At 41.9% G+C, this 27,119-nt stretch overlaps 1 protein-coding gene across 1 annotated transcript in view; it reads left to right on the forward strand.

The window, feature by feature from the left end:
- The first annotated feature begins 299 nt into the window (after positions 1-299).
- nptxr (neuronal pentraxin receptor) overlaps positions 300-27,119 on the forward strand; it is a 41,925-nt gene continuing 15,105 nt past the window's right edge. The window contains exon 1 of the mRNA XM_008110707.2: positions 300-1,203. Within this exon, the coding sequence (XP_008108914.1) occupies positions 583-1,203 (621 nt within the window). The 5' untranslated portion in view covers positions 300-582. The remainder of the gene's footprint in view (positions 1,204-27,119) is intronic.

A 27,119-nucleotide genomic window follows, 5' to 3' on the forward strand; every position in this document is an offset into this window, starting at 1 on the left:
ATCTTTGTCTTTCCTCTCATGGCTTGTTCTTGGCCTTGCAGCTCTTCTGATGCCTGTGATGGAGTCTCCATTGGCCTGTGGAGCCCAGTTGAGGTGGTTCAGTTCATCTCCCCCCTCTCTATTCCACCCTCCTCTCTCCTTCCTTCTCCCTTTCCATCCTCCTTTCCTTCCTCTCCCTCCCTCCCTTCTTCCTCTCTTCCTTACTCTCTTCTTCCCTCCCTCCCTCCTTTCCTCCCAGCGCGGAGAGAGTTAAGGCAGGGCAGTGACGCGCCCTCTTCTCCCTCCAATCCCGATATAATCCCGCATCCCCGGCGCCAGCGAGCGGCAGAGCGGCACCAGCGGAGGCTCCTGGGCTCTGCCTCCTCTTCCTCCTCCTCCTCCTCCTCCTCCTCCGGGGCTTCTCTCTTTGCCTTCCTCTCTCCCTCTTTCTCCTTCTTCGGGGGCCTCTGATTCCTCCCCCTCTTTCCTCCCTTCTTCCCTTCCTCCCTTCCTTCCCTCCTCCGCCCCGTTTCGTTTCTCCCGGCCGCTGCCCCCCTGGACGCTGCCACCCTGAAGTTTCTGGTGGTGCTGCTGGCCGCCGGGATGCTGGCCTTCCTCGGGGCCGTGATCTGCATCATCGCGAGCGTGTACCCGGCCGGAGGCAGCCGCGGAGGAGGCGGAGGCGGAGCGGGGCACCCCGACAACGTCTCCAGCCCCGGGGCCCACGATGCCAGCGCCGCCGCCCTCCTGCCCGGCGCGGACAAGACCCTCGGCGCCCTCCACGGACACGGCGGAGCAGGAGGAGGAGCGGGCTCCCCGGACGCCCTGCTGGACCTGCTGGCCAGCGCCCGGCCCCGCCAGGAGCAGCAGCTCTTCAGCCGCTTCCTCTGCACGCCGCTAGCCGCCGAGTGCCCCTCCGAAGGCGGCCCCCAGGGCGACGCGCCCAGACCCGGCCTGGCCTCGGCCAGCGAGGAGCTCTTCTTCCTCCAGAGCACGGCCGAGCAGCTCCGGCAGACGGCCCGCCAGCAGAAGGAGCAGATCCGCACCGACCAGGAGACCATCCGCGAGCTCACCACCAAGCTCAGCCGCTGCGAGAACGGGCTGGAGAGGAGCTTCCAGGACGACGACGGCGCCATGCGGGACCTGCCCTGGGACTCGCCCACCCTCGTCCGGGAGCTCGAGGAGGCCGTCCGCGCCCTCAAGGGACGCATCGACAAGATCGAGGTAACGCAGCGCCCCGCCTGCCCTCCGCCCCACCGTCTGCCCAGTGGTCACCCCTTTCTCCCCCTTCCCTCCCTTCCTTCGCTTTTGCCCACTGCCTCTGTCATCTTGCCAATATCGCCTTGCCTGTGAGTTTTCCGGGCTCTATGGCCATGGCCCAGAAACATTCTCTCCTGACGTTTCGCCCACACCTATGGCAGGCATCCCCAGAGGTTGTGAGGTCTGTTGGAAACTAGGCAAGTGAGCAAGTGGGGGTGCTTTGAATGCAACTCCCTGCTTCTTGGTAGGGGGTTGGACTGGATGGCCCATGAGGTCTCTTCCAATTCTATGATTCTATATATCTGTATATACAGTAGAGTCTCACTTATCCAACATAAACGGGCCGGCAGAACGTTGGATAAGCGAATATGTTGGATAATAAGGAGGGATTAAGGAAAAGCCTATTACACATCAAATTAGGTTATGATTTTACAAATTAAGCACCAAAACATCATCTTGAACAACAAATTTGACAGAAAAAGTAGTTCAATACGCAGTAATGCTACATAGTAATTATTCTATTTACGAATTCAGCACCAAAATATCACGATGTATTGAAAACATTGACTACAAAAATGTGTTGGATAATCCTGAACGTTGGATAAGCGAGTGTTGGATAAGTGGGACTCTACTGTATCTGTATATATATGATTCTATATACAGTATCTATATATAGCTGGTGAACTTGCGGACCAAAAGGTCCCAGGTTCAAATCCCGGGAGCGGAATGAGCGCCCGCTGTTAGCCCCAGCTCCTGCCAACCTAGCAGTTCGAAAACATGCCAATGTGAGTAGATCAATAGGTACCGCTCCGGCGGGAAGGTAACGGCGCTCCATGCAGTCATGACCTTGGAGGTGTCTACGGACAACACCGGCTCTTCGGCTTAGAAATAGAGATGAGCACCAACCCCCAGAGTCAGACATGACTGGACTTAATGTCAGGGGAAACCTTTACCTTTACCTTTTTATATATCTGTGGAAGATCTAGTGTGGGAGAAAGAATTCTTTCCTATTTTGAGAAAAGTGCTAATGTTGCATTTGGCTACCTTGGTTAGCATTGAATGGCCTTGCGGCCTCAAAACCTGGCTGCTTCCTGCCTGGGGGAATCCTTTGTTAGGAGGTGATAGCTGGCCCTCATTATTCCATGCCTGGAATTCACTTATAATCATAGATTCACAGAATCATAGAGTTGGAAGCAGGGCTGTAGCCAAGACATGGGTGGGTGAGTTAGGGGTTCAGTTTTTCATGAATTGAGTTTTTCATGAGTTTTAACTGATTAACCAAATCCCCATGAGTGTCCACTGAAGTTTATCTGTCTTGAATGTCCACTGAAGTTTCTCGATAGAGACTGTTTTCTAAATTATTTTGCATTATTGAACTACTCTTCATGGCTCACTAAAGAAAAGTTTCAAACCTCCCTCCTCCTGTAATTTTTTTCTGGCTATGGCCCTTCAATTGCAGTGCCCAGAATTGGACACTGTGTGATTCCAGGTGTGGTCTGACCAAGGCAGAACAGAAGGGGAGCATGAATTCTCTGGATCTTGACACTAGACTCCTATTTATGCCGGCCAAAATCCCATTGGCTTTTTTAGCTGCTGCATGACATTGTTGGCTCAATCGGAGGCTAAAAAAGCCCATTGTTGGCCTGCATAAATAGAAGCATAGTGTCTAGATCCAGGAACCTTTGCTTAGAGGTGTCACCTGGCCCTGATAGTTTCATGTATGGAATTCCCCAGTTTTCTGAGTGTTGTTCTTTATTTATTGTCCTGATTTTAGAGTTTCTCAATACTGATAGCCAGATTTTGTTCATTTTCATGGTTTCCTCCTTTCTGCTGAAATTGTCCACATGCTTGTGGATTTCAATGGCTTCTCTGTGTAGTCTGACAGTGGTTGTTCAAGTGGTCCAGCATTTCTGTGTCCTCGAATAATATGCTGTGTCCAGATTTGTTCATCAAGTGCTCACAATCTCGGAGGATGCCTGCTATAGATGTGGGTGAAACATCAGGAGAGAATGCTTCTGGAACATTGCCAGACAGCCTGGCAAAACTCACAGCAACCCAGTTGATAGTCTTGTCTTAAATTAAAGTTTTATGCAAATATTCAAAAACATGTAACCTACAGTTTCCTCAATTAACGCAATTTTATTGGTATCTATTTTTATTTTTGAAATTTACCAGTAGCTGTTGCATTATTTGTATATACATATAAAATTGATAATAATATTATAATGAAATATAATATTATACTACTAATAATACAATATAATAATATTAATTATATATTATATATTAAATGTAATATTACTAATAATATTACCATATAATGATATAGTACAATGTAGTAATTAAATGCTTATATTGTGCTATGCTAATAATATATTGTATGTTCATTTGATTTGTAAGCCGCTCTGAGTCCCTTTTGCGGTGAGAAGAGCGGCATATAAATGTAGTTAATAAATAAATAAATTTCCCACCCTCGTCTTTTTGTGGTAAAATTAGGTGCCTCAGCTTATATTTGGGTTGGCTTATACTCGAGTATATATGGTAATATAAAGTCAATTTTCTTGTATGAAATAGAGTAAGGTATAGTATTAGTTATGCCTATTTATAATAGTAAATCTTACGCAACCAGAAACTACATTTTGCCGGCATCTACCAATCCGCATGAGTGCTGGTGAACTGACATCCTGCTGTATTACTATTATTATGTTGGCATCGCCAAGCATTTACGATTCTCCCGCACTGGCAGGAAGGAAGAGTCTTACTAGGAGGAGGCAACTGCAGCCCACTTTGAGCATCAAAAGAGAACAGATGGCAACTTCATCCTGATAACATGAATTAACCTCAGGGTAGATGCCGCACTGAACATGATGGGCGCACATTGCCTCAGTTGCCCAGGCTCTTTTGCCCCCACTTAACCTGCACCTCTTTGCTCCCTCCCCGGCTTCTGCCAGCTTGCCATAACCTATTATGAAACCCCTATGCAGAAAAAAATATATAAATTGCGCCCCTCTTCGCTAAGGAAATGTTATTTGTTTGTGATCATTCCCTCTTCCCCTTTATCTTCTGCCCATAGGGATGCTGGGAGAGCTTAATTGCGTTTTAATAATTCATGTAATTAAAAGAACTTTAATCACAGCGGTGATACATAGTTCTGGTAAATTGCAAGGTCTTTTACTGTTGGCTTTCTCATTCTGGAATTTAGGGGTGAAGGCGATATACGTGTATATGAAAAGGCAGGAAGGTAAATTGTTGGCATGTATACTAAAGACATGTTACAAGATATAAACCTTTGCCCTAGTGCCCTCAATAAGCTTTCCTCTCTGCTGGAATACACACGATAGTAGTCACAGAAATAGGTTATGTATAGAAATATGCCCATTTGCAGGTAAACAAGTTAGTGGAGCTTTTACAAAAACCATACAAATAGGCACATGCTTGTTACTTGAGCAACCCCACCATCTTTCCGTAAGCAGCCGCATCGTCCCAAGGCCCTATCAAATCCTTTGAGAATATTTTATTTCCAGCCACGTTTTAATTAATACTCGAGGGGCTGAACTCTTATCTCCTCCATTAAAATACTGTATATTGTGGAAAGAGCTAGCAGGTATTTTGCATATCAGAGCATCTCAAATTGGTCTACAAAATTTGGGTTTGTGTTAGATAATCCCAATCTTGCTCACTTTGAACTAATTATCACTTAGGTTCTGTGAATGTTTTAAACACTTTGGGATGCTGTAAGTTTTCCAGAAGCATTCTCTCCTGAGGTTTCACCTGCAGGTTGTGAGGTCTGTTGGAAACTAGACAAGTGAGGTTTGTATATCTGTGGAATGTCCAGGGTGGGAGAAAGAACTCTTGTCCTTTTGAGGCGAGTGTGAATGTTGCAATTGGCCACCTTGATTAGTGTTGCAGCTTCACTGCCTGGCTGCTTCCTGCCTGGGGGAATCTTTTGTTGGGAGATGTTAGCTGGCCCAGATTGTTTCCTGTCTGGAATTCCCCTGTTTTCTGAGAGTTCTTCTTCTTCTTCTTCTTCTTTTACTGTCCTCAGTTTTTAGAATTTTTTTAAAATTCTGGTAACCAGATTTTGTTCATTTGGAAGGACAAATGGAGTAATTAAAAGAGTTCTATTCTTTTATCACTATGCAGTATTGTGTCAGTACTCAAATTTGATCTTCAGAGTCATGAAGGTAAAAAACTGATGAAGATGGAGCCAGTCCCACCTGTTCATAGTGGGAAGTCTATGGTTGTCAATTATACAACTTTGTTCCATTGTAGATAATATTACTAGCTAGCCAGCATAAAATCTAAATGAACCTTACACTTTCTCTATCTCTATCTCTATCTATCTAGCTATCTATCTATTTATATCTGTATCTGTATATACATTTGTGTGTATAACAGTTATAACTTGCAGACTGCTATTTATTAAAGTAAGAAACTGTTTTACATCAACATCCATTCAAGAGACTGGCCGCAGGTCATTTGTTCTTCTTCCTTTTCAGTGTTATTTTTTTGTCATCACACTTCTCTGAATCCTTGCCCCAGATTTCTTCCCCTTGTCTGATTACAAATAGATGAGAGCAAAGCTACAGAAAGAGAGGCAGCTACAGCCAATGCCCCCCTTGAGACGCTCTGTGTGTGTTTAAACGACTGAATGAGGAAAAAAGCGAGGAAGGAAAGAAGACTTGGACCTTCCTGACCCATAAGTGTGTTCGGAGTAGTTAATGCAGAGACTGGAAGTGATGTACAAAGAGTACCATTGTGCACATCATTGCATGGTTTGCCACTAACGATAAAGCCCAAAAGAAGCTAAAGCCATCCCAGACACTGATCTGAGTCCATGTTTGATGTATTCAAAAGACTGTTAAGCTTGAGGGCAGGAGCTGGCCAGTGGACTGATCCTTGTAAGCTGCTCTGGGAGCATTTGGGAGGATTGGCAAACAAGGTAGAAATGATTCAAATGCATTCAAATAACGGCTCCCGGTTTAGATGTCTGGACACTCAGTAAAACAAACAACAGAGAGTGGTATGTGTGCAGCAAGCCTATGCAGGAGGTACACAACCCAGTGCTTCTGCAGCAGGAACATAAATCACACTGGCTGTCGCAGGTTCACGGTGTACTGCTTTGGCCAGATTTGGGTAATTATGCCTGGGATGAAGCTGCTACCCTCAAGTTCAAGACCTCCCGTGATCTTATGTTCTGATAGAAGCTAGCAAACCACTATGTATAGCTCAGCTTCCCATAACAGATTGGGAGGGGAAGGAAGGATCTGATAGTGATGCTCTAGCTCACTCTCTTTGAGCATTTGCAAAACCTCTCTTGCTCACAGTGGGCTAGAACTTGAAAATGTTAGCCTTTTTTATTAGAAGACCCTCCATCAGGAGGCATACATAGCAGCCATTCTAGCTGGGAAATTTTGGAAGCCATGCATACAAAAAAGTAATTTCCCCAAAATCTATGCTGAGTAGCGACCTGTGCTTTTATATTCTCTTCAGATATGCCTCAGGAAACAGGATGCAGCATCCTCTTGGTGACTTATACATGCGTAAATTTCCTTACAGAAGCCCCTGGACATGTTTGTCCCTTGTGGAACAGCTGTATTCAGTTGACATTTGTAGAACTGCAGTTGCACATATGGCCATGCATTCTGCATTGATGCACGTGGCCAATAGACATGATTGTGCACTGATGTATATGCACATTGCACATGTAGCTGGGTATGTGCTCTTGGTTGCAATTCACTCCCAAGGAGGCTTTGTGCAACTACTGCTTAATTTGGTAGGCATAAAACTAAACTCTGTTATCTTAAAGTAGAATCAAACCCAGGGTCTTTATGGGTGTGACACCTGATTTTCAGAGTTCTCTCCTTAGGGAAGCTCACCTGATGTTCATTTCCTGGCAGAACCAGGTGAAGGCCATTTCCTTTACCCAGGCTTCTAATTTTTTAACCCAGAACTGTTTTAATTGCGCCATTTATCCTGCTGTTTATTGATTACTGTTGTTACTATTGATCTGTGCTTCTCCGTTGTTTTTTACTTTGCCCTAGTAATGGTGTTTTAACCCAGTCAAAACTAGGATATTTGACCTCATAATATAAAGAAGAAGTATATACATTAATAAGGAGCCCCTGGTGGCACAGCGGATTAAACTGCTGAGCTGCTGAACTTGCTGACTGAAAGGTCGGCGGTTTGAATCCGGGGAGCAGGGTGAGCTCCTGCTGTTAGCCCCATCTTCTGCAAACCAACAGTTCGAAAACATGCAAATGTGAGTAGATCAATAGGTACCACTCTGGCGGAAAGGTAATGGCACTCCATGGAGTTGTGCCAGCCACATGTCCTAGCAGGCGTCAACGGACAACACTGGCTCTTCGGCATAGAAATGGAGATCAGCACCAACCCCAGAGTCCTACATGACTACACTAAATGTCAGGGGAAAGCCTTTACATTAATACAATAACTTATTTCAGATTACTTGGTTGAATCCAAGCTTTTGTGGCTTGCATTCACCTTACATAAAGGAAGTATGTTACTTGAATTAACATGTTCTATTGCAACTTGCAATAGAACATGTTAATTCAAGCAACATACTTCTTTCTTTTGGATTCCCTTGGCTCAGTTATCAGCTTGGCTGTAAGGATGGGTTTATTAAAAATTCAAGGCACAGAAAATGCAATATTTGTTAATTATTAATAACAGAGGTTGGGATCCCCCCCCCCCAAAATAGTTCATTTATGTTATTTATTTTAGTATTTTGAAAATTCAATGGGTCCTTAGTATCTGGTAGGGTTTGGTTCTGAATCAACCATGGATACACAATCTGTGACTGCTGAAGACCCATTATATGTAATGGTGTCTCTTATATAAAATAGCAATGTCAAAATGTACTTTCGGGGTGGGGGAGAGGATGGTTGAATCTATGGATGCGAAATCTGTGGATACAGAGCGCCAACTGTAATTCATTGCTGTTGTTTGTTGCATGGATTAATCTTTCTTTAATGAAAGAAAAATACATTGAGATCAGGGGTGGATGGTGGACCTGTTGCTATGGGGTCATTGAATCCATTTGGTTTTACAATTATCTGGATTCAATGCCCACCAGGTTTTAATTCAGGCACCAAAGAAGTCCTCCAAAGTTTGTTGCAGCTGTTAGGTACCTTCACATTATTTCCTACTGATGACAACTTCAAGGTGAATCTATCACATGGTTTTCTAGGCTGAGAGGGTGTGACTTGCCAAAGGTCAGCCAGGGTTTCCATGGCTGAGTGGGGAATCGAATCCTGGTCTTCAGCTTTATGCTCCAACACTCAAACTGCTACACTATGCTGGCTCTATTAGAAATAACTGCACCCAGTCTCTGGGCTCATATCCCTATAGAAATAAATGGCAATCATAACCTTATTGGAAAGGAAAAACTATGTCATATCCATTTGGCAAATGTGAACATCCATGAACATGTGGAGACCACCTTTTTGAAAACCACTAGTCAAGAAAAACATTACCTTGTTAGAAGTCAACCCTTTGAACATGTGATATTCATAAGCATTCATGTAATGGCACACAGGTAACTCAGCTGTTAAAGTGAAGAACCATGTCTTTGAACTGCCAAAGACATGCCACTACAAAAATAAACTTGGTTAGCAGAATATGGTTGTTTCTTTGAAGTTGTAGTTGCAGTTGCCCAAAAGATATAAACTCCCTTGAAGCCTCTTAGTTGAAATATGAACTCAGAGAATAAAAAACAAAGTCTTTTTTGAAAAATAACATATCTTGTTTGCTTACAAACATCTTGTATTAATTCACCATAAAGGCACATTTCTTATTAAAGTTCAGTTATAGATAGGACTAGCTGTGCCCGGCCACGCGTTGCTGTGGCGTTGTCTGGTGGTGTTGGTGAGAAATTGTTGAGGTAGTGGTGGTATTGAATGTCTGTTGAATGGTTGTCTTTATGTTTAGTATGCACACTGAGGTGGATTATATGGCAGTGTGGAGTCAAGATAATCCAGTTCAAAGCAGATAATATAAGATTCTAAATGGGTTATATAGATGTTTGGAAGGGCCTTGAGTCTACACTGCCATATAATCCAGTTAAAATCTGATAATCTGTGGAAGAGGCCTAAGTGAGGCCTAACTGTGCCTGTCCCCTGGGCTGAGTAGGTTGCTAGGAGACCAAGTGGGTGGAGTTTAGCCTTCAAACTGGCAGCAATTGGATAAAAACTATTATTCCTCTCCTTGTAATTAGGACTGTATTTTTCTTTTCTTTTTGTTGTATCAACCTAGAGCCATGAATGATGGGTTGTGTTGTCAAATTTCGAGGTTGGGGGGCCTATAGTTTGGTTGTTTTGTCCGCTGCCCTGATGCCATCACTCTTTTATATATATAGATGTAGTTCTCTGTGTGTTGAGTACACAGGGTATCATTCTTAATCAATAGTCCATAGTCTTTAGGTATAGTTGTACTCACTGAAGTCTATAAGTCATACTTCTCTACTAAAGTCCAAACAGCAACATCATCCACCTCCACTGAAGTCTGATGCTAACAAGCATCCACCTCCACTGAGGTGTAAACCAGACTGAATACAAAATGGAGTCCTGAGCCTGAACATGCTCAGTACAATCACATGTCTTTAACCCCTCCCACACCAAAGAGGTACAGTCAGACTTGCAAATCAACATACACATAGAATACAGGTTAGCAAATATATACATTAATAAATAAATAGTGAAAGGCTTGGAAGGCTGCTTTACCAACAAGTTTTCTCTCCAAAGTACTGAGTCCTATTTCCAAACAGGTTCAGTATCTTGTATTGCTCCTTTAAAACTAACCAAAGATTGCAATGGAATCACCATCCTACGGATGTGGGAGCTGCCAGTTCCTACTGGCTGTAAAAAATCAGCCCAGATACTTTACCAGATTGCTGAGAGTTTCAGAACTGGGACAGCTCCCATAGTCCCTGGGAGGCTGTAAAACCAAGAGACGTTTCACCACCACTATGGGATTGATTAAAAAATAACTTTGTAAAAAAAGTCCAATCAAAATGCCTCAGAAATGCCTACAAGTCTCCTTACTTGTTACATTAATTAAAATGTATTTAAAATGTAAAAGGATCAGGAAGCCAAGCCCTGTGAGGAGCGGCATAGGGAGCTGTGTCTTTTTTAGCTCAGAGAAGAAAAGGTTAAGAGGGGACATGATAACCATGTTTAAATATTTGAAAGGATGTCATATTGAGAAAGGAGCAAGTTTGTTTTCTGCTACTCCAGAGACTAGGACAGAGAGCAATGGATTCAAATGGTAGGAAAAAAAAGATTCCACCTAAACGTTAGTAGGATAGGAGCTGATCGGCAGTGGAATATGCTGCCTCCAAGTATGATAAGGTCTCTTTCTCTAAAGGTGTTTCAACAGATCCTGAATGGCCATCTGTCAAGAGTGCTTGGACTGTGTGTTTCTGTATAGCATAGAGTTTCTTACTACTCTTTGCTGATATAGTTCATTGATTATAGGAGCCCCTAGTGGCACAGTGGGTTAAACCCATGTGCCGGCAGGACTGCTGACTTGAAGCTTCGGTTGCTGACCTGAAGGTTGCCGGTTTGAATCCAGCCCGGGGAGAGTGCGGATGAGCTCCCTCTATCAGCTCCAGCTCCATGCGGGGTCATGAGAGAAGCCTCCCACAAGGATGGTAAAACCATCAAAACATCCGGGCATCCCCATGGCAACGTCCTTGCAGACAGCCAATTCTCTCACACCAGAAGCGACTTGCAGTTTCTGAAGTTGCTTCTGACACAAAAAATTAAATAACAGCCTTATTTTTGCAATGTAACAATTGCCACTATAACCACCAATTGATTCCCAACGATAACTCATTGCAGGTTTCCACATATCCAAGTCCTGTAATAGTCATCCCTGTAGCACATCAAAACCTTGAGCAAGAAGTTTATACATCTTCTCTTTTATTTGGTTTTGTGGCAGTTCTATTAGAACACTAGTTTTTCAAACGATGAGATTGCCCCAGCTGTCTCATGGATATATGTTTTTGATAGTGAAGAATTAAAAAACGGATCCTGGCAGTTGCTAAGGGACAGTGCTGATAGATCTGTGATTTTCTCTAGTGATCTCTCACACAAACCATTACTGTCAGACATGGTCCCCAGAGTTCAACTTGCTTTCAGGGCATCTAGAAGAAAGCGGATGACATGCACAAAACACACTTCTCCCAAGAATATCCCGGCTCTTCTGTCTGACTTGGCTAGTGATCTGGGTGTTTCTTGTCCCCTTCTCCTTGTACAATGGCACCCCATTCATATTGAGTCAAACTTTCAGTGAAGACAATGTCCATGTAACAGTCCCTAAGTTACGAACAAGATAGGTTCTGTAGGTTTGTTCTCAAGTTGAATTTGTAAGTCGGAACAGGGACTTTTTAAAGTGTAACTCTAGGCAAATCTATAAATACATTTAGTTTTGGATAGCATAGGGCAGTGTTAGCAGCCCTATGGTGTTTGTTTTTCTTTCTGTTGCCCCTATTAAGAAGATTTCACTTCATTTTCTGTCGCTGTGATAATTTTATTTTGAAAAAAATTGGCTTGTTGTGGAAACAAGCATTTGTGATAAAACTTTAATGGAGACTCTTTTTCCCCATGAAAACTCTTCCAGGAGTGAATTATTTTTCTGAGGAGTAGATTTCTCTCGCTTCCTGTTGTCTCACCCCCATTAGTCATTTGTAAGTAAGTTGTTCGTAACTTAGGGACTGCCTATACATAGGAGTTCAGACTGAATGAATCAGCAGAACATGAGCATATTAACATACACAGTCACATTACTATTATTTACTAGGGAGCTAAAATGGATATACAGCTTGTATGAATATGCTGATTTAGAAACATTACTGAGAGGTTATACCTGAATTACTAAAAGAGGTTTTTTGGCAATTTGCATTTACCAACTGTAGTACTCAGTGTTACTTGAGAAAATATTTAACTCTTATTAAGGAAGGTTCAGAGCCCCCAGTGGTGCAACAGATTAAACCACTGAGCTGATGAACTTGCTGACAGATATGTCGATGGTTTGAATCCGGAAAGCAGGGTGAGCTCCTGCTTTTAACCCCAGTTTCTGTCAATCTAGCAGTTCGTAAACATGCAAATGTAAGTAGATCAATAGGTACTACTCCGGCAGTAATGGCGCTCCATGCAGTCATGCCAGTCACATGACCTTGGAGGTGTCTATGGCGGCTCTTCGGCTTAGAAATGGAGATGATCACTAACCCCCAAAGTCAGATACGACTAAACTTAATGTCAGGAAAAAACCTAAGGAAGGTTCAGTTTCAGTTGATTTAGAGACTGTGTTTCAATTGTTCTTCATGTTGCATATGCTCTTATATGCATGAAAAAATCATTAGAATGCCTCCCTCAAGGTTTCCCTGAAGTGAATTTTTAGTGTGTCATATTCCTTGCATATTAACTTACAAATATCTCCAGATTGGTTGAAAATTTGTCCATATGCAGTAATAGTCAAAAACAGATTTTTAAAAATGTATGTAGGTACCTTAATATTTTAAAAAGGCACTTAGGAGCAGAGCATAATGTAGCCAAACCAGAACAAAATCCTACTGAGTAAAACAGGATTTGTATTACATTGCCTTGACGTGTCGTCGTGTGCTTTCAAGTCAGTTCTGACTTACGGCAAACATATGGTGAACCTATTACTGGATTTTCTTGGCTAGATATGTTCAGATATGGTTTGCCATTGCCTTTCTCTACAGCTGAAAGAGTGTGACGTGCCCAAGGTTTCTGAAAGCAACAAAGGATTTGAACCCTGGTTTCCTGCTGTCTAGCTCAGAACTGAAACCATTACACTACGTTGCTGTCATGCTCTATCCTACTTCTTTTTATACTTGCCGTATTTCATCAAATTGCCATCCTACTTGTTGTCTTAACTGCACTGATTCTCCTAACAGTAACTAATTTTTGCTGTCATCTTCTTAGTGTTCTGTGTGGTGGTTTTATATTACGGTGATAAATTAAATGTCATTCCTATCATTATACATATGGCGTATTCCTCCCAAAACTGGGTCCAAGGAGGCTTGCAAATTCAAATACAATACTTTTAAAACATACAAAAGATCAACACTAAAATGGAAGTAAATAACCCACAACATTTAAAAAACAATTTTTTTGTGTCAGGAGTGATTTGAAAAATTGCAAGTTGCTTCTGACGTGAGAGATTGGCTGTCTGCAAAGATGTTGCCCAGGGGACACCCAAATGTTTTGATGTTTTACCATCCTTGTGGGAGGCTTCTCTCATGTCCCCAAATGGGGAGCTGGAGTTAACAGAAGGAGCTCACCCGCTCTCCAAGGATTCAAACCACCGACCTGTTGGTCAGCTGTCCTGCCGGCACAAGGGTTTAACTCATTGCACCACCGGGGGCTCCAAAAAAATAAATTTGAAGCATAAATTTAAAATGATATGAAGCAGTGTAAAACTTTAAAAATAGTACAGTACTCTCTTGAATGCCCATCCCTTAAAAACCTTGAGTTCTTGAAAACCTATTAGAATCAATAAGTCTTTGCAAGTGCAAGGATTGTAAGGGAATTCTGATCCCCAAGGCAGCTACTGGGAAGGTGTAGGTAGGTATGTGTGTGTGTGCTTTCACATCAGGATGTAGTCAGTTTTCTGCCCCAGTGCACTTTTCATCCCATACTTGCTGCATTTTCTGTACAGACTAGAATGCAAGTCTGCTTCCTGGCAGTTCTGGGGCGGCATAAAGATTACTAGGAACAGCAGAACGATGAATTCTTGCTTCTTTCCTTCCTTTGCTTCAGCACCAACAATTTATCTCTCTCTCTCTCTCTCTCTCTCTCTCTCTCTCTCTCTCTCTCTCTCTCTCTCTCTCTCTCTCTCTCTCCAGTGTCACATCTCAGTGTAACATAAGTGAGGAAGTGTGACAGGCAAGCTATCCATTGTTTTGGGGTCTCCTTTTGCAAGGTTATCTTTTTGGACAGCACTAGAATCATCTCAGATAGTGGGACCAAGTACTATATGGAGCGTTGGTTTAAAAGCTTCGCCTTTCCAAATGCCTGACACGGTTTTCTGATTGAATGTTTGTTCTTTGCATTCTTTTTTAAATAGAATCATATAACTGTAGTGTAGGATGAGACCACAAGGGCCATCCAGTCCAACCCCATTTCTGCTGTTCAGGAATGCACAATCAAACCACTCCTGACATTTGACCATCTAATCTCTGTTTAGAAACTGCCAGAGGAGACTCCACCACACCCTGAAAAAGCATACTCCACTGTGAAATAGTTTTAACCATCAGGAATTTCTCCCTAATATTCACATGGAATATCCTTTTCTGCAGTTTGAATCCGTTGTTCTGTGTCCTAGTCTCTGGAGCAGTTGAAAACAAGACTGCTCTATCTAAAATATGATGATTCTTCAAATATTTAAACACGGCTATCCCATTCCCTGCCCTTGTTGACTTTTGGCCCAAGATAGAAAATTATAGCTTTCCTGATTGACAGCATTGTGAAAATCTGGCTTCTCAAATTTGGCTGTACATCTGCCCTTAGTTTGCTTGTACTGTTTATTCACGGAGGAAAATATGTAAGTCTTGCCATTAGGCAGAGTGAGGCAGTAATATCGTATTCAAGGTGTCATGAAAGACAAGTAAATTAATTGTCATTTACTTTATCGTTGTACAGGTTGAGTATCCCTTGTCCAAAATGCTTGGTACCAGAAGTATTTCAGACTTTGGATCTTGGAATATCTGTATAAGTACATAATGAGATATTCTGGAGATGGGATCCAAGTATAAACACTAAATTCCTTTATGCTTCATATACACATAGCCTGAAGATAATTTTATATCATATTTTAGTACATGGAACTTGGGTACATTAAACCATCAGAAAGCAAAGGTCTCTCCGTCTCAGCCACCCATGTGGACAATTTTGAAGTATTTTGGATTTCAGAATTCCAGATAAGAGATGTTCAACTTGTATTCTTAATGCCAGAAAAGACTTTGATGTTTGTGGATTTTTTTTTGCTACATGTGCCAAAATAGCTTAGTTGACTTCAGATACTTTGTGCATTGATTCGGTAGGACAGAGGAAAGCCATGCATTTCCTGAGACATGAAAATGTCTGGTTTGTCAATATTATACCCAACCTTGCTAACATCTCACCATTGGCCAGAGCTCTGTGCTAAATCAGGTTAGATCAAAACAAAATCTAGTAAACCTCTGTGTTTATCTCTAGCTTTCATAATTTACTGGTGAAAAAAATGTTTTGGTGATCATACTGTTCCGGTAGCAGCGCTAAGCTGGGTTTGATTGAAATCATGCTTATAAAAAATAAAATCAAGATTGGAACTGATTGTAATGAATTCATCCTGTTACTTCAGTGGGTTTAAAAACTTTAATAATAAGTACAGATCAAATGTCATTGTTTGGTCAGAGCCATGTTGCAGTGTTAAATGTTGCATTTGGTTCTTTTTATCTAGTTGTCTTGTGTTAGTTGCTGAGTAGATTTTAACTGTTGCTTGTGGATTTTGGCAGACAACCTAGTACTGTACATTTATTTTATTTTATAAGTTTTCATCCCTCCATATCATTATCCTGGCTAAAGTTCCTTTTTAAAGTTTAATTAGATATGTATTTTATTGTTGTTGTATTGTTTTATCCTACTCCCCACTCCCCTCCTTGTACATACCTTGTACAATGCAAACTACAGAAGTACATTTGAAATATCAATCTCAATCTTAATTTTTCCACTCCACATCTTAACATATTCTCTAAGTTATTCCTAACTAGTTCCCACATCCTCTTAATTATTGTAACCTTTTCAATTTATCTATATTATTCCATTTGCAATTTGTTGTTTTCACATTTAACATATTAACTATATACTGATACCAATTTATCAAAATCCACACTATTAATTTGGCAACCAATTTTTCTTTTTATATAATATTCACTCCTGTTGTCCTTGCATGTAATACATTTCTATTAGCTATTATTATTTGTAAATTTAACATGCTATTGATTTCTCCTTCAGTCATCCTCCAGTATACCTGCACTCGATCGCATTCAATCCTGGCTAAATTTCCCACCCAAATTCTGCTGAAGGTTTTTTGAAATCTTTACCAGTCATGATGGTCGGGTGCAGTTCTAACACGTGTGCAGATTATTGGTTTGAGTCCTGGCTTTATTCACAGTACTTATTATTTACTTTTCTGCCAACAAGGCTCTCAAAGTAAGATACAATAAAATACAATTGTGCATAGCTGAAATAATCTGAGAAAGTTGCTGCTGCTTAGTCTTTCATCTGGAAGGAAGAGAATATTCCAGGCAGAACTGTGGGGGACTGTCTGGGAGCCCCTTGAGGCTCTTCCGACAATAAGGGAATGATTTGTACATTCTAACACAACACTGTATTCTGCCTCCAAAGGGGCTTGTAGCCTCGTGCAGGACAGATACAGGCTAGATCTCTAAGGAATTGCCTTTGTTTCTAACAGTGAAGAATAAAATGTCGCTGTTTTGTTTTACTTTTGTCTCCCAAATGCTTCCTAGCTAACAAGGCATGCGGGCTTTACTGTATCAAATCTCCCTTCCCTGCCATGTTGGGGCTCTTTCGCTCCACACAATTATAGCACTACGATTCCACTGTAACAATTATAGTTGCATTATGGGGAACCCTGGGATATTTAATGTGAGAGGCAATGGAACTCTCTGGGTGAAAATTCTAAATGCTCCAACTACAAATCTCCAGATTCCATAGGAAGACATTTAAAGTGGAATTATAGCACCATTAGAAACCCCCAGTGGCGCAGCGGATTAAAGTGCTGAGCTGCTGAACTTGCTGACCAAAAGGTCAGCAGTTCGATTCCGGGGAGCGAGATGAGCTCCCGTAGTTAGCCCCAGCTTCTGCCAACCTAGCAGTTCGAAAACATGCAAATGTGAGTAGATCAATAGGTACTGCTCCGGTGGGAAGGTAACAGCACTCCATGCAGTCATGCCGGCCACATGACCTTGGAGGTATCTACAGACAACACCAGCTCTTTGGCTTATGAGTGAGCATCAACCCCCATAGTTGGGAAGACCTTTACCTTTACTTTACCTGTAGCACCATTACTATATAGTGTGAAAGGGCCATGAAACTCGGTTTTGACATCTCAAGAAAGATGCCGCTTCGTCATCACAATACCTCTCCTAAAATGACTTCTAACATCTGTGCCTGATGAAGAAGAAAGTAATCTTTAAACGCTTGTTAAATGTACAATATTACGCATCTTTTGGTTAGTCTAATAAAGGCATAATCACAATCTGTCTGTCTCTCTGTATGAGAGAGATTTACAGAGTGCTATGTTTTACAGCATAGCCAACATGGCTACTCCTGGATATATATGTAGTGTAAAGCTTTCGACAATACATATGTAGTCTATCTTTGTCACATTTGCATCTTCCAGACATGTCATGCTACAAATCCCATCATGTATAGTCAGCATGGCATCCTTACCCCATTGCCATCTAAATGCTTTAAGGCAGTCCTTCTCTGAGGCAGTATCCACCCTGAAGCATGAGATCTGTTTTCAATGTTAGTGTGATCTACATGTTTCCTGAAAACCTATCTTTTGACCTTGGTTTTTTCCTAATCATGGGGTCTTTGGAACACTCTCATACAACTTTCTTGTTGTAAACTGGTTCAAAGGTTGCATGAACTAAAAACATAAGTTTTTGCAGACATGCAGCTATGGCAAGACCAAGATTAGAAAACTGGGATAGCCCTGTAGATGTGTCTGGGGTGCAACTCATGTCAGCTGAGAGTTGAAGTTCTCCAATATCTGGTGTACCATAAATAATACATGTCTGTCATGGTGGGGGCATGTCACATGGTTAGCTACTATGCTTTCTTATCACGCATGTGACATTGATACCACATCAGCTCTTTAACATTGAGTTTGGGGGAAATTCCCTGTTTGGGCTACAGTGCCTAGCATTGCTACTGCTGGGAACTGCAGTCCAAAAAAAGAGAGAAGCATTTCCCAAAGGATCAGCAGCCCAGACACATAGGATCCTTTCACACTCTACAAGTATAGTGCTACAATTAAGTACAATAGCATTGAGTGCAATGGCAACATCCTATAGAATCCTGGGATTTGCAGTTTAAGAAGAGGTGTGTTTAGGATTGTTATCCAGACAGCATTTCTTCTTCCTCTCCAAATTATGAACCCCAGGACTCCATAGGATGCAGCCATGGTAGTTAAAGTGGAATCATTGCATTACAACCATGTAGTGTGAAAGGGTCCATAGTGACCATTCCAGCTACCAGGAAAACCTCTGCATGCAAATACCGGGACAAGAGGCATCTTGTATATTTCACAGGATCCGTAATGAATCAATAAAGCTCCCTGCAAGTTGAGCAGTAGCCCCTGTGACAGCCCTTCTTATCCGATGTGAATTTATTGAATGCCTATCTGCTGCCATGAAGTTGGCATGTCTGCTGGTGCCTTAGCAACTGAGGGCTTTTGATTCTTATATTCCATGTGTGTGGCTGTTTGACAATGAATGAAATGGATTGACTCTGAGCAGACCCACACTCTGTAACAGCATTGGGGTCTCCCGCACAAACACCCCAGACACGTACACACGGTCTTTCCGCCCACTCCAGACATTGGCATTTCACATGATTAATATTACCTGGCATATTTCAATCTTTTTGATCGCCCGGGAGCCCAGACACATAAGCAAATCGTCGCACCCCACCCTCGCTTCACCAGATGGGCAATTATGAGCTCATCCAACAGCTTTTGAAACTGTGTTCTGAACATTTTACTCCCCCCACTTTCCAAATATTCTCTGATAAATACCACCCACCCCCACAATGCTTTCAATCAGGGTACAAGAGAAAGATAGGCTTCGGGCAGGCAGCTAAAATTCCCTGGCAATTTACAAAGGAGTGTCCCCTTTGGGTGAAATATCGAACATGTATCACTCCTCATCAAAGCAAAAAGTGAAAAAAACTATACCCGCATGCCATAATTTTCTAGCTTTAGACATTCCTCTTCCAAGCATTGCTCAGACCCTAGGCCATTATGCCCAAGGTGGCAAAAGAGCTTGGCGAGATGAATAATCTGGCTCTACAAATCATACACCCAAAGGCAACAGAATGGGTGCTATTGGCAAAATCGCATGATTTCCTTCCATGGCTCTCATTTGTCAATTCTAAAATTGAGCTATTCAGAATAGTAGTGTGAGCTTCCCTAAGGGTTGTTGTAGTTAATGGCTATCAAAACAACTTTGATTTATGGTGGCCCTCCAAGCCAGTCTGTTATCAACAGTACTGATCTGGTCTTGCAAACTCAGTGATGTGGCTTCCTTGACTGAGTCTATCCATCTGTAATGCAGTCTTCCCCTTTTCCTTCTACTTTATATTTCACCATCTTCTCCATGCCTCTGCATAGAGAAAGTGGTGAAATGCTAACAGGGGATAGGGAAAATGCAGAGCTGTTCAACACCTTCTTTGCCTCAGTCTTCTCCCATTGTTCAACCTGAGCAGTATGGAGTAGACAAGGTAATTGGGGACATGCAATCCAAAATAGGTAAAGAAGTTGTCCTGGCTACTCTAAACGAATTCAAGTCTCCAGGGCCAGGTGAACTTCATCCAAGAGTATTGAAGGAACTAGCAGAAGTAATTTCAGAATCACTGGCAATAATATTTTAGGATTCTTGGAGAACAGGAGAAATCCCAGAAGATTGGAGGAGAGCAAATGTTGTCCCTATCTTCAAGAAGGGGAAAAAGGGGACCCAAATAATTGCCATTCAGTCACCGTGACATCAATACCAGGAAAGATTCTGGAGCAAATCATTAAGAAGGCAGTCTCCAATTACTTAGAAAGGAATGCTAAGTCCCCTTCCACACAGCTGTTTAAAATCCCACATTTGAACTGGGTTATATAGCAGTATGGACTCAAATAACCCAGTTCAAAGCAGATATTGTGGACTATCTGCCTTGATATTCTAAGCTTATCTCTTTTTTTCGATAGAGTTACAAGCTTGGTAGATGCAGGGAATGCGGTGGATATAGCATATCTTGATTTCAGTAAGGCCTTTGACAAAGTCCTCCATTATCTTCTTACAAATAAACTAGTAAAATATGGGCTATATAATACTACTGTTAGGTGGATTTGTAATTGGTTAAGTGACCGAACCCAAAGAGTACTCACCAATGGTTCCTCTTCATCCTGGAAAGAACTGACAAGTGGAGTACTGTAGGGTTTGGTCCTGGACCCAGTACTGTTCAACATCTTTATTAATGATTTGGATGAAGGCTTAGAGGGTGCGCTTACCAAGTTTGCGGATTAAACCAAATTAGGAGGAATAGCTAATACTCCGAGGACAGGATCTAAATTCAAAATGACTCAACAGATTAGAGAGCTGGGCCAAAACTGGCAAAATAAATTTCTACAAGAAGTGCAGGATACTTCACTGAGGTAGAAAAAAATGAAAAGTACAGAAACAGTATGGGTGACGCCTGGCTCGACAACAGTCCACGTGAAAAAGATTTTAGAGTCTTTGTGGACAACAAGTTGAACCTGAGCCAACAGTATGATGCAGCAGCTAAAAAAGCCAATGGGATTTTAGGCTGCATCAAAAGGAGAATAGTGTCTAGATCAAGGGAAGTCATGGTGCCTTTCTATTCTGCTTTGGTTAGACCTCACCTGGAATACTGTATACAATTCTGGGCTCCTCAGTTCAAAAGAGATATTGACAAGCTGGAAGGTGTCCAGAGGAGGGCAACTAAAATGATCAAAGGTCTGGAGACCAAGCCCTATGGAAACTAGGACTCAGAGTAATGGGTTCAAATTACAGGAAAGGAGATTCCACCTGAACACGAGGAAGAACTTCCTGTTTCTAAGAGTGTTCAACTGTGGAACTCTCTGCCTTCCTTCCTTGGAAGCTTTTAAACAAAGGCTGGATGACCATCTGTGAGGGGTGTTTTGATTGTGCTTTTTCTGCATGACAGGGGGTTGAACTAGATGGCCCATGTGGTCTCTTCCAACTCTATTATTCTATTATTCCTTTATCTTTTGAAGTGAGTTATGTCTTTTCATGTCCAAAGTACAACAGTCTCAGTTTAGTCATCTGGGCTTCTTGGAGAGTTTTGCTCTTGGACCCATTTATTTGTCTTTTGGGACAATCCATGGCATTTACAGATCTCTCTTCCAGTATATTTCAGATGAGCTAATCTTCTTCCTATTATATATAGAAATTGGAAATGTGGAAACACGGACAACCCTGACTTGGCTGATCTTCACATTTGTGGACTTGAGGGTTATAATTAGGCTTCTGCTTCCAGCCGACTAGCACAGATCAGACAAGCAGGACAGTCGGACAAATTTGTCTTTACTTTGATGCACTAAACGAAATTTTAAAAGCTCTTATCACCACTTCACATTGGAGAAGTCACACACTCCAGAAAGTTTTGCCTTAGAGGGTTGTTGTGGGTTTTTCGGGCTGTATGGCCATGTTCCAGTAGCCTTCCATACAGCCCGAGCATGGCCATACAGCCCAGAAAACTCACAGCAACCCAGTGATTCTTGTGGATTTCAGTGGCTTCCCTGTGTAGTCTGACATGGTGGTTGTTAGAGTGGTCCAGCATTTCTGTGTTCTCAAATAATATGCTGTGCCCAGGTTGGTTCATCAAGTACTCTGCTATGGCTAATTCTATTATAATTATAATAGGATTTCAATTTGCAAAGGCTATGGAAAATGAAAATGATGAATTACAGAGGCTCAAAATGGAAAGAGATGGAGGGGGGAGAGAGAGCAAATCCTGTCATTATTCAGTGTAGGACAGATCATCTTGATGCTAACAGCCGTGACAAAAGCCAAAACTCTTTCTTCTATTAGCAGATGGAGCCATACATGAAAACAAGGATGTGACATTTAAATCCAGAACTAGAACAATTGAAGGGTGCAGCAGACATTATCTCTACATTCCTGTCAACACCAGGCAGAGACTATGGATAAGAGAACTGCTCCAGCTGCTTGGCAATATCAATGGCTAAAATGAAAGAAGCCCACACCCCCTGCATGCAATAAAACGGAGCCATTCACAAATATCAGAAACTTTACATCCCAGTCTTCTCCGTTTTCAATGAGGGGAAATGGCTTTTCATCCTTTTCTCACCTCCTCCGTTCATTGCTCAGTTCTCCCAGTGTTCACTTCTCATTGCGGAGGCCTCCGTTCTGTAGCCACAGAGCCTCTGAATAGCCCACCATTTGGTATGGTGGATCTTTTACCAGGAATGAGCCCCTATCTAATGAAGGGAGAGGACAGGCAAACAGAAAGCAAAGGGAAGAGATGACTGGAGAAATGAGAGCATGCACACATCCCATGGCTATCTATTTATCAAATACCATTTGGAACAGCCTCTCTGGGGCACAGTCAGCATCTCTGAGTTGAGAAAATTAAAACTAAAACAGTGACGTGAGCCAAAGAGAGCTCTCCCGAGTTCAGTCGTGCTGGGTGGGGGGGCCAACAAACCTAGCAAATCTATCTCTCTCTTTCCCATCATTAGCACGTATGATTCAATTACGGCAAATGTAATTGAAGCATCTTCATTCTGCTCCCCTGCAGAGGAATAATATAGAAAAAAGGCACAGCAGGGCAGCTGGGGCACAGCAGAGGCCTCCTCTCATCTCCTGAGGAAGCATTTTCCAATGCCAGTTCTCTCGTCTCGCAAAGATCGTCATCTGAGCATTTTCATTTTGCACAGTACACGCAGCAACCCCCCCCTCCCCCCTTGCCCACATGATGACAAGTTGGCAATGCTAGCAATGAAACGTGCATCATTTTGGAAGGGGAAAAAATCATTCTTCCTATTAATCATAAGACTCCCATGGTTAGCTGAATCAGTGGTGTCAAAAGTAAGTCCAGATTCCCTTGGTCCAAGCACAATACTGCTTTTCATCAGAGAAAAATAGAATTAGAAGAGGGAGAATGATTTCATCGTAGACCTGGACCTCATTACCTGAAAGCTTGCACTGGTCTCTATTCATATAAAGTCATACAAGGCGAACAAAGAGCTGGGAACAAGCCCCATCTCAGCAGGAGGATCCATACTCCTTTCATTCCTTCCTTCACCTAACCATTGGGATCAAGAGAATTGGCTCGTACATTAGCGCTGGCACAAATGCCGGCTCATGAGCAGTCGTCTACTTTCGCAATGAGCAATATAATGTCAGAGAAATGGACTCATGTGCGATCGTGGCAGGATTGCTCTGAATTCTTCATTATTAATTTAGATGTTCCCAGATTGAGCTCTGGTGCGAAAGCACCAAGATGTTCCTCTTTCAAATAGTGTTTGGAATGGTGTGAAAGATGGCTTCACTGTTTCCTACAGAGATGTATTTAATTATGCTTTTGCAGTTGATTGCTTCAATGCTTTAATGCAACAGTGAGGAAGCTCTTTCTGCCTGTGGCCCAAATTCAATTTCAGTGAAATCCTTGAGAGCCATGATCAGGTGAAGGCTTGGACCAGGGAACAGAATCAAAAATATCATTATATGTTTACCTTAAAGCTCTTGATGAAAGCCTTAGCAGAAGCATCTTAAACTTTTAGAACAGGAGGACAATGCAAAGGTGCAAAGCAACCAATTTATGGTGTCATGGTGAAGAAGTCATGGCCCTTGAAAGAGCTCTAGAGGACCAGATAGAAAGCCCAAGGATTGAGGTGCCAAATCCCTGTTTTGATGCATTCTTCTCCAACCTGGTGCCCTCCAAGTGTGCTTTAAGAAAGAGGTAAACAAAGTAGTGTGTGCAGTCATACAGTCTGATTCAAGAGCTCTAGAGCAGTGGTTCTCAACCTGGGTTCCCCAGATGTTTTTGGCCTTCAACTCCCAGAAATCCTAACAGCTGGTAAACTGGCTGGGATTTCTGGGAGTTGTAGGCCAAAAATATCTGGGGACTCTAGGTTGAAAACCACTGCTCTAGACCCTTCCGGGTTGTCCCAAACCACTCTTTTTCTAAGTTTCAAAAACAGTGGTTGAATTCCTCCTATTGAAAGTCTCAAGGAGCAGCACTGTACTTTTAAAATTAGACTACAAGGTCCTTTGAAAGCCAGCTTGGTGTAATGGTTTGAGTGATGGACTTACATTCTGGGAGACTGGGGTTCAAATCTCTCCTCAGTCACAGAAACCCACTAGGTGACCCTGAGAAAGTCAGGCCCCATCTACATTGTCATATCATCCAGTTTCTGCATCCAGATTTTAACTGGATTATATGGCAGGATAGACTCGTATAATCTAGTTCAAAGCAAATAATCAGGATTCAGAAACTGGACTATATGGAAATGTAGATTCAGCCTTCCTCTGTCTCAAGCTGAAGAGGAGATGATGACAAACCTCCGCTGAAGAAATTTTGCCAAGAGAACTCTACAATAGATTCACCTTAGGGTCAACATAAGTCAGAAACAACTTGAAGATACACTATAAGAACAATAGGGTCCCTCAGCACTATTCAATATTTTAAAATAACCTTTTCTGCCAAACAAGCACTGGACTTCGAATTTTCTTTTCACATGGGGATGTTTTAGGACTTTGTTTTGTTTGCAATTTTGCACCAGGAAGGTCTTGGGCACAACCATTGATCATCACAAGAGCCACGGCCACTATTTTCTGGATGGATGAATGCATATTTTTACTAAATTTGTAAACAATTGTCTTAAGTCTATAGAAAGTTGAAAGGCAAGACACAAGTGAAACAATTGTTTCCTGACTGCTCTTCATTATAAATCTAGGTCTAGAAGGCTGTTTAGAAAGTTCAGCTGGGAAAAGAGGGCAGAGATAGCTTACGAAAGTAAGCAAGAAACTACTGATAATTGCTTACATAAAAAACAAGCTCACCAGGTCACCCTGTTGCATTTGTGTAACGAGAACCTAGATTGAGAATGATGAGAACAAGGAGAGCTAAAGTACCACTGACCGCGCAGTCTAATTCCAAGCTAACACGTTTTTCCTCTTCCTCGCTGCTTAATTCACCTGAGTTGATTGCAGTTTTACACGTTCTTTCCCTGAGTAATGAATTAAGCTGTGATTATCCAGAGCCTTTAGCAGAATGACCTCGCCTCAGGCCATCCTTGCACACAAGAGCTGGTTGTGAGTGTCTTTTTTACATAGTAGCTTCATATTACATAGTTTGTGTTTTGTGTTGCTTTTTAATTATTATGATGCATGCAAATCCACTGGGTGACTTTGGGCAAGCCCCACTCTCGCAGCCTCAAAGGCCAAATTCCTCTGAACAAATCTTGCCATAGTTAGAAACAACTTCAAGGCACAGAACAATAACAACAATAACAATAACGGGAACAGAGTTTGGAAACAAATATTTCTTCGGTAGGATTACATCTTTCAGAGTTCCTCAGCCAATGTTTTTAAAACTCCCCAATATTCATTGGCAATTCCGTTTTACCCCAAGCTCTAGTTGGGAAGGGCAATGAACATCAGGTGAATAGGGTAAAATATAACTTTAGAGGAGGAATGTTTAGTTTTGTGGCTATTCTATCTTGATCTTGAGAAGAAGGTGACAAAAGGACACAAGCACTTGAAATTACCATTGAAACCACTTTGTTTGGTCAAACACGAGAATGATCAGACTTTTTTATATACTTCTGTGGCCAGGTCAGTTTTTCCAAGGTCAGCTCCTTCCTCAAAAGGTAGACAGTCTTAAAAGACAAAGTCTTAAAAATGGAACCACGTGCCCCTTATCCATTCTGGCATTTCCTTCTTTGCCCATTGCCCATGCTGTTGGGTTAACACAAAGAAACCTGGTATAATGACTGTTCTGAGGACGAGGTGCAAATTACTGAGATGCAGACCCTTGAGTTCTCAATTCATAAGTCTGTGGATCAATAACTCTATATCTCAAACACTACAGATGAAAACTGGGACATGTATGGCCAAAAACATCAAAGCATTGTTAAGATGGCAGAAGTTATTAATGAAGAAGAGCTAGACGAGGCTACAGCAATTTAGTTTTGCTTGAACTGACTAAGAAGTGAAAGATTCTGCCCACCTCTCTCTTCTCTCTGCTGAGTTAATTGGGTACAAACTACTTTTGCACTTTGAAATCAGTTTGCAATAACTGAAATAAGTTTGGGACTATAAACGAAAATGAGGGCTGGAGAGAGAAACTGGGACATTTTAAAATCAGCTTAAAAAGTAAGATGACAGAGGAGTAATAGGAAAACTCCCTGCCAAATGTGGATAATTAGGCTGGATCTACACTGCCCTATATCCCAGATTATCCTCTTATCCCAGATTATCTGGCAGTGCACACTCATATAATCCAGTTCAAATCAGATAATCTGGGTTTGGATCCTGGGATATAGGACAGTATAGATCCAGCCTTAGAGAATATGTGACTCTCGATGGCGAACAGTGTGTGCTCCAGACTGGAACACAAGTTGATTTAAATCACTTTTTCTGCCTCTATTGCTGCTGGCCTGACAGAGGAGGCCATTCAGTGTTATTCTCAGAGCCCAGCATGCTGATCTCAGTATTTGTGCTAAGAATGGGAACATTGGAAAACAAACAGTATCATCTATAAAGGTTGGAAAGGGAATTGCTTGCTTCAGGTTTCTGTTGCAAACAAACACAGGAAGCAGAAGTGGGAGTATAATAGGACCCAAATTCAATTTATTTAAATTTGTTTAAAATAATGTCATGTCCAGTCCTTCTTAGAATGTCAAGGTTGCTAACAAAATAGTGAGTTTGATTGTATTTGTTTCATTGTCTGTTGTTTTTAAGGTTTTGAATAAAATCCTTAATTTATGGTTTTAGCTTTCATGTATTTGTTATCTTCTGCTGCCAGCTACCCTGATAGATGTGGTTA

Source organism: Anolis carolinensis, chromosome 5 (genome assembly GCF_035594765.1).
Source record: "Anolis carolinensis isolate JA03-04 chromosome 5, rAnoCar3.1.pri, whole genome shotgun sequence".
Taxonomy (NCBI): Eukaryota; Metazoa; Chordata; class Lepidosauria; order Squamata; family Dactyloidae; genus Anolis; species Anolis carolinensis.